This window comes from Hyalella azteca, unplaced genomic scaffold, assembly GCF_000764305.2.
Source record: "Hyalella azteca isolate HAZT.00-mixed unplaced genomic scaffold, Hazt_2.0.2 contig3106, whole genome shotgun sequence".
Taxonomy (NCBI): domain Eukaryota; kingdom Metazoa; phylum Arthropoda; class Malacostraca; order Amphipoda; family Hyalellidae; genus Hyalella; species Hyalella azteca.
The window spans coordinates 16,997-29,647 of record NW_025933359.1 but is presented as its reverse complement, the minus strand read 5'-3'; the positions used below and the strand labels follow the sequence as shown (position 1 = coordinate 29,647).

Sequence of the window (12,651 nt, the reverse complement as noted above, 5' to 3'; positions counted from 1 at the left end):
TATCCGCGGTACTTAACCGTGCTGAGATATTACCTGGACCTGAAAATCTCTTCTTTGTAGGAGGTTAAAGTGGTATTGCAAAAGTGGGAAGGAGTACTTGACCGAAAAATTGAATTTAGTTTTAAATTGAAATTATTATTTTAATTTAAAATTCTCAATTTTCTATATTATCAAACGAAATTCCAATGGAAGTTTTCAGCTCTATGTAAAATATAGGCTTGAATCGGTCAATTCCTAGTAAGCATACGGAAGCTTTATTATCAGTTGGATTATAGATTAAAGGAATGACGGATTCGGGATATTGGGATTTTAAAATTCCATTGATTATTGAGCCTACACAACGCTGGGACTTAGAAGAAAATGTATATTTAATCAGCCTAAAGCTCTAGCCTTTAGGCCTCTATCAGCCTTTTTGCATCAACGTCGTAATGAAGTAGTAAACTTTCCAGAACGTAGTGTATCATTACCACAGCTTTGGAAACTGCATATCTAGCCCTCTTTGTAAGGTACATCTTAGAAATCAGTTTCATGCGTTGTTGAGGATGGCGCGATCTGTATCAGGTCCGAATAGTAAAATATAAATAGGGAAGGGTGTTCTCCACAAGACGAAAACAGCGTGGACCCAGTGTTTGAAGTCGAAGGTAATTTCTATGAGAATACAAGGAAGATAATTTCCCACATGCTGAGAAATAGGGGCATATGCTGGTACGATCGTGGATGACTAGGACGATCAGTAAACTATTATGATTGAAGAGTTTGCTACTGTGATCCGATGTTTACAGCCTCTCAGCGACCGCTCCGAGAATGGAATTGACGAAATGTAACTGCAATTGACTGCAAAGCTCTCATTTATTTCCTCGGTATTTTATGTGTTATGGATTTTTCGGACTTTTTTTAGCTATTGTCTGAGATTGTTGTCTCTTTGACCAAGAGCTTTTCAACACCCACACGAGTATATAAGCTCGGGAAGGGTCACCATGAGCTCATTCCAGCGCCGACTGTCGTCACGTGTAGTTACGCTCGCCGCTACCTAACCTCCAGTGACTTGAACAGTCTTGCTCTGCGGAACGCGCTCCTAGAGTAACACTCGCACATTCCTCAGCACAGCTACAGATCGTTTGAAATAAAGAATTTTACTGATATTCTGTCTAGCATATACATTTTTTTCGGAAGTTATAAAACTCCGACCGAAGCGTACACCTGTCAATACCAGGTGAGTTGTCATAGAAGTGTTCACGATCTACACTCTCAATTCAAACGTTATTCTTATATTCACGGTGAACACGCGCACTACGTATGCCTGTACACTCGATGTGTGTTACTGTCTATACACTCGATACAAATGACTTTTGAGATTTAGATCAAGTTACTAAACAATCGGAAAATTTTTTTTAATTATTATTGTACTAGATTAACATGCAAATTCATAGTGCTTAGTAGTAAATTAATCGACTTTTTCATTCAACTTGATATAGAAAAGTAATGTGGGACCTTCGTATGAAGTCTACGGTTTCTAACCCGAATATTTAATTAGAGCTCATCAACTCGATACTGTTTCTTAACTTCACCATTGATGTTGGTTTGCGAAACAAGCAGTCTATTATGAAAAACGGTCAGAAGGATGTTTTTAATATCAGTTCAACCATAGATTTCTACTGTGAAACTGCAAACATGTAACAGTTTAATGTATATATGTAAAAATTGTTTTTGATGCGTGTTGGCGTAGGCCTATAAATTGTACATGGGCTGGTCAGGAGCGTTTCCACGACACTTATCGTTTTACGATATTTCCTGAACCTGAATAAATTTTTCTTTATGGAAGTATTGTGGGAAATTGATAAACTGATTGTATAACAAATATAATGTTGAGTTTGAATTTGGTACATATACTGTACATACAAATTTAACCTAGGAAGCGCAAAATGGGATTTTCATAGTTTTAAGCGAGAGCAAAAGAGTTCGATGTTCAGAGTAAAATTTAGGTTTGAACAGATTTTTATTTAATTAGCAATGATGACTAGAATGCTAACCTCTTATGGAATCGCAGGCCACTGAATGAAGGTGAATTTTCGCGTTGGGGAAATTAAAGTCATAGCCTATATATTATTGATGTTTGCAAATAATTGTATTTTTGTTACTATTTCTCTTGAATGAATATTCGTCAATGTGAATGGCCAAAAGAGTAATTTTGGAGTTATTTATTGACATGAGTTGGCTTAAAATTCCCTTAACAATGAACCAAGCAAGGGACCAAGTAATAGAGAATAATTTTGTAAGAGTTTCAGAACATATATCGATTTTTTAATACAGGATGAATGGTTCGCACTTTCCAGAAAATGAAAGTTTTGAAAACGTAAAGTATCTTTTAATGTATAGTTTTATCGTTTTTTATCATAGAATCTTTGTACGATGGGCATTCATAAGCCAATTGACCAGCCTATCGAAACACAGATCTTACCAGACATGGCCTGACAATTGCTTACGTCGTGTTACACCTAGAAAGGCCGCGCTAGCGTTGATTAGACCATTAAAGCAGTCGTTAAACCTGTCGCAGATTGTGAATGTCACTGAATTTTCACAGCTTGCTGCGGATCTCGAACATTCAACTCACTGTTCCAATTTTGCTGTGCTTTACCGCAGGGCCACTTTGTGCCGATTTTGACCAAAATTGTCCCAGTTAGCTGGCATCTCAAACCCACAACTCACTGCTCCAATCTTGGCACTCTAAACTGTACCCACTTGGCCACACTTTAACCTACAAACTATATGTTGGCTGCATTATTAGAAATATTCGGGCAGCATATTTCTTTTTTCCTCAGTGTCATATGGTTAAAAAATGGCATTAAAAAATGCAACAAAACTTTTCTTTCAATACAAATGTGAATTATTGTTTCGTAAATTGGTTGTACGGTTAGACCAGGGGTTTATCACTGATGAGTCTGCTTTAATTATCTTCTGAGAATAATAGTATCTTTCATAGTTTCATGTCATCAAGATTTATTTTCAAATCTGATGGATCAAAGTGTTCTCTGGGCACTAAAATGTTGCATTTGATTTTTTTTTTAAATTCGTATATTAATGCATGCCTGTAAATATTTCAAGTTTGTTTCCATGAATTATAATCAATTTTTTTCTGCGCAAAATTTTGGCAGTATAAATCTGGGTGGCCTTCATAAGTTTTACTTTGAACTTAACGCTGTGAAAAACTGCCTGTCTTGTTTTCTGAGCCTAATCTGCATGCACGACGAAGCTTTTGATAACAAAAAAAAAAAAAAACACAGGGCGTTTGTCAGCTCAAATGTTTTCGCATTAGAATATCCGACGAATCTTGTGCATTTATTAACACCTGCACTTGCGGCGGCGAGCTCATGGCTTTTTTTTATATTTTAAATCGTCCGATTACCTTCAATGTCTGAAAACTAGATCTTTTTTATCGCGCCTAGGAACAAAACTATTGTCTGCATTTTTATGTTTATGTGTGGTTACGATTGCGTCAACGTTGTGCAGTTTGTATCTTTTTAAAAGAATACATGTGAAATATCGTAAACTCCTCCAGTTTCATAACCCGAATCATATGCTACTAACTTTTCAACATTTCTCTTGACAATTTCGGGAAGTCTTATATTTTGTGCGTTGTTTTCCAACAAAAATTTAGTAGAGTGGCATATTTCTCATTGTTTCCGTGGAAAAGAATAAGACGTCTTCCAAAATATGGGTTTCCCACATCCATGTTCGAGAATGCACACATTTTTGAGTCGGGATGAAAACAGTGTCGCAAAAAAGCATCGAGTGTAAATTCATCCTTGGAAAAGCGCAATTTAGAGCGTTGGTCCGGCATTGTCAAGAACGCATCACTGAAATGAGGTCTCGATATCTGAGCTTTACGCATGAACTCGGGCGTTGTGGCTAACCCTGACTAAATAAAAATGCTGCCCTTGAATTCTGCACCACTTCTATGTGGCGAAAATGTTCAGCTCATATATGTATTGAGAGACAACTCTAGCTAAGATCGCCGTTGCACTTAAATTTGCTTGATGAGAGCCATTTCATTTTCCCCATTTTTCAGAACTTTTTCAAGTCACGGCGGCCTATAATGTGCGCAGGAGCGATGCTTAATCCATTATATCTGTAGAATATCTATGAGCACAAGCAGAATAAAAGATCCTCGTGCAGTAAATATGCATTCTTAGGTACTTTAAAAACTTCCAATAATTTGCATAAGTTCCGTTTTAAAATTTTGTTTGATACACAACGGATGCACCTAGCCAACGCTGATCATCCATGAATCTAGACTAATGTCCCAATTGATTGATGATTTTTAAAAGTAAATTTCACGCGCTTTATCTTTCTCGAGGCTCATGGTCTTCGATTCCTAACATATTTCGTAAGCGAGGCGATGCGAAGCTGCTATCATCGACTAGATTTCTTCTGATCAGAATAGCCGTTGGAAATGAGCGGCAATTTGCCTCAGACATCGCTTGCTCATAAAGCCATCATCTTCTTGTTTATGAGCCTCGTGGATGGGCGAGGGCTTTGTTCACCAGCCTCTTGAGGTTCCTAAGAACGTTTTTTTTCGATTATTATTAGTTTAGAAAGTAATTCCCGAAAAAGACTTATTATGTAAGAAGTCATTTTATTCTACTAGAATAATTCAATGCCAGATGCTGTATTTTCAACTTTCGTAAAAAAGATATTCTGTTAGTTTTCTAACTGGTATACTACGTATTCACACAGGTCTGACTGTACAGTATTACATATCTGCAATTGTCTTATTTGATGCTGCCTGTTATTTACAGCACTATTGACCTATCTATTGCGCCTAAATCGCAGCAATGGATGTTGGATGTTTCGAGCCTTCATTGTTTCCAATAACATTACTGCGTAATGCTCCAAAAATAAATTAATGTCTATACTTTATATGTATGTAAAGTATGGACATTAGAAAAATAAAGTATATAATAAAGAATGAAAATAAAGTATATTTTATATACTTATATGATTAAAATTAAAAAAATCGTCCTACTTTTACATATGGTAGCTCACACCACAGCGATACATCTGCTATAGCTAAAGACACCTGAAGTGAAGAAATATTTACACTTCAAACAGTGAGGATAAATAGTACGACCTTCATAGCCCTGGACTTCAGTTGCCCCGAGAGGCGTTCGCCCTCCCTGGGTGTCGCAATGCGTAGCTGCTTTGCCGTGCGTCACTCACGCTCTAACTCGATAATAAAAAGGCCCCGGAAGCCGATCGAAGTCTAAAGAATTTAATGGGAAATCACACGTGAAATACGTTTGCATCTCAAATTATGAACCTTTTATTCTTTCCACATGACAGAATGTTTGCACTCGCACAACTTTGGTACAGGGGAGAATGTCGAACTGAATTGACATGCTTGCATATGTCGAACTTCTGCGACGTTTTGTCAAGTTTAATCCATGAATTGGTAAAATAAATTAGATAAATTACTGAAGATTCTAATCTAGATTTTCAATCTTTAGGTTGAAATTTTTCGAAGTTTAGGTAGAAGTTTATAAATTTTTTTGTGGGTTGTGGAACGGTAAAAATTTACCTCTATACTCTAAACTTTCGGCGCTAAAATTTAGAATTTCTATGGCTAAACTTTCATACAATCAGAAATTTTACTGAGATAGACCAACTCAATAAAATCAATAATTATAGCGAGAAGACAAACAAATGGGATTTTTCCCACCAAATTTCTTCCAGCAAAGATTAACGACATGAGCACCTAAAAGAAGCCGAGGGATAGTAGATTTGGCTTCTTTCTATCACTGCATGAATTTTCAGAAGCATTAGTATTAGTTAATATTTCAGAAGCATCAGTAATAGTTAAGTGAATGACGATGAACGTTTTATTTTGGCGGCCCCAAATGACCTTCATTTTGCGAGGCTTTTGTTCACTTAGCGGTGATCAGAGCGCGAACTTAGCGAGTGCCGCGCTCAATGTTATTACAAAACTGTATTGAACCACGGCTTGTACTTGATAATAACGCCCTCTCACTCAACCTTCATTTTTAAAACGATAATAAGAGCTTCGTTATATTGGCACTTGACCACTTAGTCTGAAGGAAATACAATGATTGAGTGTCGTCACAATAAAGAGATGGAAATACTTACAATCGCGCACGATCGAGAAATGTAGTAACTTCAGACTATTTTAATTGACAAAAGCTCATACTCAAAACTGATACAAATCGGTATTTTAACACTGATCATGAAGCTGATCTCCGGAGCTTTTTCAATCAAGATATGGTTACTTTTTTGGCATTCCTACGCTCCAAGTTCTTGGCAGTACAGTTTGTGTGAAAAATACTGATTCTGAAAGCTTCATATGATTTATGCAGCACATCGAAAAATTGCACTGCTCTTTTATTAGATTAGATCGATGACCCACTTGAGCTTCATATATCCAACACATTCGCTATCACATTTCGGGAACCATAGAAACGAATCTAGCAATGTCATCGCGAATCAAACGCAAAAAGTTTGTTCGTGAGGTCTTGAGCACTATTGTCGCATTTCGTACTCTCACCCATTTAGCATTCAGCTGACAAAACCGCGTTAGTTTCTCTGACAGTCAGAGATAATCTGCTGGTCATCAATAACGGTGACTTTTACCGTAATGTCCATGACACGACTGACCGAACAATCGCATAAGTTTATGCGTTTGTCCAGTAGTTGTGTGACAGTTAATTGACGTCACTGAAACTTTTCACGATAAAGATTTTTCATCGCATGCAATGATTGCGAGCCCAACCTCATTCTGGCGTAGACTGTGTATTATACCCGTTAGATAGCCAAAATAGAAATCAGAATCTAACAATTAAACTCCTATGAGTTTATTCAAAAAATGTTTGAGACGAAGCTCCATCGTAAGTATTGTAAGGAGACAATATTATGGCCCAACTCTCACCCATAGAACTTTTTCACAAGTAAAACAAATATAATAGAAATTGACCTGGCTGGACATTAAAAACTTTTTTCTTCTACAGCCCAATGTATTTGCGTTTTTTTTCAAGAAAGTTAAGAATGGTTAATAAATTTATTGTCATTTTGAAAAGATTCGGTCAAAGGACCTGTTTTTAGATTTCCTGTGAACAAGTCACGAAAAGAACATGAATCGGCGACAGGCCACATCAGGGCTATTCTTCAGCGCAGATATCAATATGATATAATCTAATATATTTTAATGTAATATATTACACAATAGTGAAATATATTTTAAAATAAAATCTAGAATATAATATCATTTCTTAAAATTAAAAAATGAGCGTAGATGTTATCACATTATTGTCCTTGGGAAACGCGAAGAATTATTATATTCAGACACAACATTATCATGCCGCTCCTTATTATATTCATTGAGATGATGTAATATTGCTTGACTTGCAACACCTTTTTAAGTCAAGACTTATCATCTTCCTCAAGTTTTGTTCTCGGCCGTTAACCGCAAATATCAATTATCTGCTTACAAATAAAACGATCAATTATTCGTGTAGTCAACATTGTGCTGTATAATCTTGGTCAGAGTGAGGATGTGGTGGCGCGTGTGGCTGACGCTGCTGCTGGTGCTGACAGTCGCAGTTCTGAGCGGCCATTCCCTGGAGCTCGGCCTGCGCAGGGCAGCCCTCATGGCGCGGGCTCGTCAGGAGGCTGCAGACCGACTCAGAAGAGGCTTTCAGAACTCGGCCTTGGCGACCGCGCGAGGCTTCGGTAAACGTTCCCATTCCGACCTGCACTACGACTCTCATGGTCAGTCTTGTGGCTAAATCGTGGATATATATATGATTTAATTATATTTAAAATTTTATGTTCTTCCCATGTGGAGGGGAGAGTTGAGTGCTCCAATGTTGACGTGAGATCTTTGGGTTCGGAGAGCGGTTCTTACGTGTTGATGTGTTGAATTGTAGTCAAGTTTGAAGCCCATAATCTAGCGTAAAATTTTGATTTAGCGGGGTTGATTTGAAGTGGTATAGAAGCCTGAAGGTCTGTTGCCTCGATTATACAACTACTGTACTTGTTCGAGTCCAAGCTGTCCCATTCAAGACGGAATGAGCTCAACAGCCTTCTTGTGTAAACTAGTCAAGTTTATGTTTTGGACATTTCGCTGTCTGTACTAAAATGGCTGGACACTCAATCTTTCGAGTCACCTGTAGAAGGCGCAGATTACGGCCCCGTGCTGAGTGCGGCGGATGATGGTCACTGGAAGCTCCTGGAGGGCACTGGCAGGGACAGGTCGCTGGCAGACGGCAAGAGGGGCGGCGAAGCAGCAGCGCTCGACAAGAACAGCGTTCCTGGCGAAAGGTTAGAACCTGGGTCATTGCTTTTATTTGTAATATTTAGTTAATATTATGAATTTATAAATTTATTGAGACCTTTTGTAAAAATTAATTCCTGCGGAAAGTCAAACAGAGACAGGACAAATACAACAATTCTTCCCTCATGCAAAGGAAACAGTTTTAGCGATTGTTTTTCAGTGTCCGACATTGTTGTGATTAGAATATCTGTTTTAAAAAAAGAATTACAATTAAAGCTGGTTATCGAACATCCGCGACCAGCATAGAATAAATTGTCGCTGTTCGACCTTCACCATTCCCAGTCGTCCAAAGGGGCTCAGCCCCCGGCGTTGTTGAAGTGCCTGACTGTAACGAACATTGACAGTCAATAAGAAACGAGATCTTCGACCCACTTTCCGTCACAGGGCATGTGCATTACGACAATCGCGACCTTTATACGGTCGAAATGCTAACCTAGAATTATGCATGTGATCGCGTGTTCAAATGACCGCCAACGATCGTGAATTTGTGTGGCACAGAAGAGATTAGTAGTTCAGATCGCTACGATTGATGCCTGGGAAGTTGCTCGTTTAGCGTACAGCTATTTATGCAGGGAACAAACTTTACTCTACTGATCGTGCAGATCGTCAAAAGTTTTGCACGGCTTCGGCTAAAAGAATAATGATGGAAATTAGCCGGATCGGTCATGTGTATTTTTGACACAACGATGGATATGAAACAGAAAACGAAAACACTTTTATTGCGCTCGCAAATCTCGCTAGCCTTAAGCACCTCAGATTTTATTGATGAAGTACCAATTGCGGTTTTCCCATGCTCCAACATTTCATTAGAGTATATGGTGATGGGAGTTTTGATCCCGAGTTTCCCCATCACCATATTTTCTAATGAAATGCTGGAGCTACGAATTGTGAAGTTTTTTGTGAATCGTTATCGAACAATACAATTGCATGGAGGAGTCACGGCTCGATTGATGAAAAATCATACAATTCAGCATCGTGTGAACGATATTCTTCCGTAAACTATCTCAGATATCATTAATATTCAAACAAGTCTACAGGAAGTAATCTTTGTTTTTGTGAATAAACAGATCGTAGAAAATTTTTTGCATGTTTCTGGTAATAGATTAGAAATTTAGCCAAAGGCAATATTGCTTGAAAGTGTACGTCGGGATTCATAATTGATAAAATTTTTGCAGCATAATATTTTTCTGCGATAACACAATACCTAGACGAGTTTTGCATCTGTTTAAACACAATAAGCGAACTATGAAAACATTAGGCGAAAAATATACTATTGATGAGGTTGCATGCATGTATAGTATTTCAAAGTCAAAATTACCGAAGCCTTAGACATTTTGGCTACGATGACTTTCCTTACAATAAAGTTCAAAGAAGCGAATGAAAAACAACTTTCCATTCACATCAGGCATATAACAATTTACTATTTTAAATAGGATAGTATGGTTTTTAAAACTTGTTGTGGACGAATATGGAATATTAATGAGATAAGGCTGGATTTAGTCTCGAATGGACACAACTTGGCCCACATGTCAGAGCGAAGTCGTTTGTCTTCGTCAGTGCCACGGAGACAACGCAGACAACTCGAGCTCCACGCAACGTGTCGGTATTGTGCCGACGGTCCGTTTGCGCGAAGCATTTTTATTTATTCGTGATTTTATTTATTCACTCGTGAATGACACGTGAATTTTAGAGGTTTCGAGTTCAATAGTTTTAATTTTTCAATTGTTAACATAGACCTAAGTTATAACTTAAAGTTTCAAATCAGAAATAGAAAACACAAAACAAACAAAAACAGAAAATTAGTTTAAACTTGAATTTATCCAATAAATAAAGATGACATATTGACTACCGTAAACTTGCATCTATGAGTAATATGTCAGAGATATAATTAACAATTGTATTTTCGTAAATAAAGTCACTTTTTGCAGCATTTAAAATACTGTGTATTAAACCAGACCCGGTAACTGTGCTCAATTATCCGTTACTTCAACTTATTCAGTCCCTGGCAATATCCCGTCATTGTAACTGGAAGCAGCGAAATTAAGTGTAACATAGCAGAATAAGGTAAAAAATATGCAGCGTAGACCAATGAAACTTTTTTAAAACTATTAGTTTACTTTGATCCCTTCGATGCGAGCAAACTATTAAAGCTGAAATCGATCTTTCAAAATAATTCATCAAACTTTGCTGGTCCTAAACCTTTACATGTCAACGAATTGTCTCTATCAATTTTAGTTGTCTGCGTATATGATTAAAATAATAATAATCGAAATGAATGATAGGACCGAATTTTTGTTGGAAAGTTCTTTTAGGACGAATTTCACTTATTACGTGAAAATATTTCCGCCATAAAAGTTAACAAACGTGTTTTTAAATCATGCCAATGTTCAAAATTGTGTCCCTCGGCTGTCCATGTCTATTACGAGAACTATTTTATTGCGAGAACTATTTTATTGCGAAAACTATTTTATTGTGAGAACTATTTTACTTCAAAAACTATTTTATTGTGTGAACTATTTTATTGCGAAAATTATTTTATTTTATTGCGAGAACTATTTTAAAAGTTCTCAGTGATGGTACGAAATATTTACTCACCACAGACTCTATTTCCTCGTCCCAGATATCCTGTCTCGATGGTCGGTGAACTCATCTCGTCCTCACCGTCCCTCGCCACGTCGCTCGTGTCTCGGTTTCTTGACGCGGATTCTGACGGCTACGTCTCGCCCAAGGAGCTCGTCAACGTCATGCAGTAGATGACGTCGAGATTGTCTGTCTTGAGAAAATGTTATTTGTTTTTCATAATGCGTTCACGAACTGAGGTCTCCACATGTGTTACGGACCAGGCAATAAGTCCAGCAGCTATCTCAAATCAATCGTCAGTTACGGAAATATCGGGTTCCAAAGGCCGGATCCCTTGTGAATCAAGTCACGAAAAGTTCAAGAATCGGCAACGGACCATGGGCCTATTTCTTCAGTGCCTACACTTCTATTCAATTCTTAACTCACCCTTATACGAAACAGTTTTGGTCGTGGTGAGTCTTACCATCTTGTGAAGCATGAACGTGTAGGGATTTTTGCGAATGTTTAGCACCTGAAGTATATTCTTAGATGCACAATGCTCATTTTAAGTGAACTTAGAAAAAATGAATGAAAAGGTAAAACTACCGGCAACTTTTAACGTCATCATAATTTACTAATTTAATTTAGTAGTGAGTATATTACAACTATAAACCTCATGCATATCATTCTTCAGGGGAGATGCAAGTTTAAGATGTATTCGTTTTTTTCAGTTAAGTCAGTGTTTTAAGAACGTTTCATGTATTCACAGAGATGGTGTGGATACAACAATATAATGCGTTTGGTTATCCGTACGGCTCATTGCACACTCATTGTATTGAAAGACTTTCACATAACTGAAGAGGTTACTTGAAGAATTGTTCTTCAGTATTTAATATTGTTTCCAAGGAATATTGCAACACATTTTTCCATCGCAAAATTTCCCGATGACTCTTTCGTTTTTTTGATCATAGAAACGACGATGTTTCGAGGCGAAGTCTTTTAAACCGCATGACAACTTGGAACATATTTAAAAAAAAAACGTTGCGTTCTCTTCAAATACCATTACGATTCAAGTTTATTTTATTAAAATATAAAGCAAAATCCATCTCATATGAAAGATTTGCGATCCAAAAGTACCATTGATGTGATTTTTTAATCCATTACGCTGGAAAGGAGAGTTTTTGAATAGTTAATGAATCATTAGTCTTTAAGTTGCTTTAGAAATTAATTAAGGTTAGCGTTAGTACACTTCTCAGAATTATAAGTAAAAAAATTGAATAGTTTCACAATAATTTTATTATCGGATGAGAATTTCTTTTCGTGTTTTGGATGACGCAAGCAAAACATTAATTCGTTTAGTGATTACAAGCGAAGCCTCGCATTTGCCGAAACTCTGACGTTACAAGTTGCCGTCTTATAAGTTACCGCGGGGGACTTAGAGGTTAAAGTTTTGACGGATGATAAAGGTTCAAGTTATCGCGAACCTTTCAAAATATTGCACCAATTGTAGGCTTATGCTATTAAACCCTTGGCTGATTTTGCTGGCGCTCGGGAACAGACGACATGTAGAATTCGTTAAGTAATCGCAGATGAAGAAAATTATTCAATTATCTTGTTGAAAAAATCGTGGTAATAATTGTATCTTCAATGTTAATACTCAGCGCCTGTTGTTAAAAACTGTATTGGGATTAAGTTTGTCGATTAAAGGTGCACTGAATGATTAAACGATAATGAATAGAATTATTTGTTCG

General features: G+C 37.2%; 1 protein-coding gene across 1 annotated transcript; it reads left to right on the top strand.

Annotated features, from left to right (window-relative positions):
- Positions 1-7,558: 7,558 nt before the first annotated feature.
- LOC108682493 (allatotropins) lies at positions 7,559-11,206 on the top strand. Its single transcript, XM_047885781.1, has 3 exons — positions 7,559-7,776; positions 8,181-8,328; positions 10,962-11,206. The coding sequence occupies exons 1-3, from the start codon at positions 7,560-7,562 to the stop codon at positions 11,092-11,094; spliced, it is 498 nt and encodes a 165-aa protein (XP_047741737.1). The 5' UTR covers position 7,559; the 3' UTR covers positions 11,095-11,206.
- Positions 11,207-12,651: the final 1,445 nt, after the last annotated feature.

Bases quoted from the DNA above. Each gene is read 5' to 3' on its own strand.
- LOC108682493 (XM_047885781.1), top strand. From the start codon at position 7,560: ATGTGGTGGCGCGTGTGGCTGACGCTGCTGCTGGTGCTGACAGTCGCA. The intron at 7,777-8,180 runs GTCAGTCTTGTG...AGTCACCTGTAG, and splicing joins CCTGCACTACGACTCTCATG to AAGGCGCAGATTACGGCCCC. The intron at 8,329-10,961 runs GTTAGAACCTGG...TCCTCGTCCCAG, and splicing joins AACAGCGTTCCTGGCGAAAG to ATATCCTGTCTCGATGGTCG.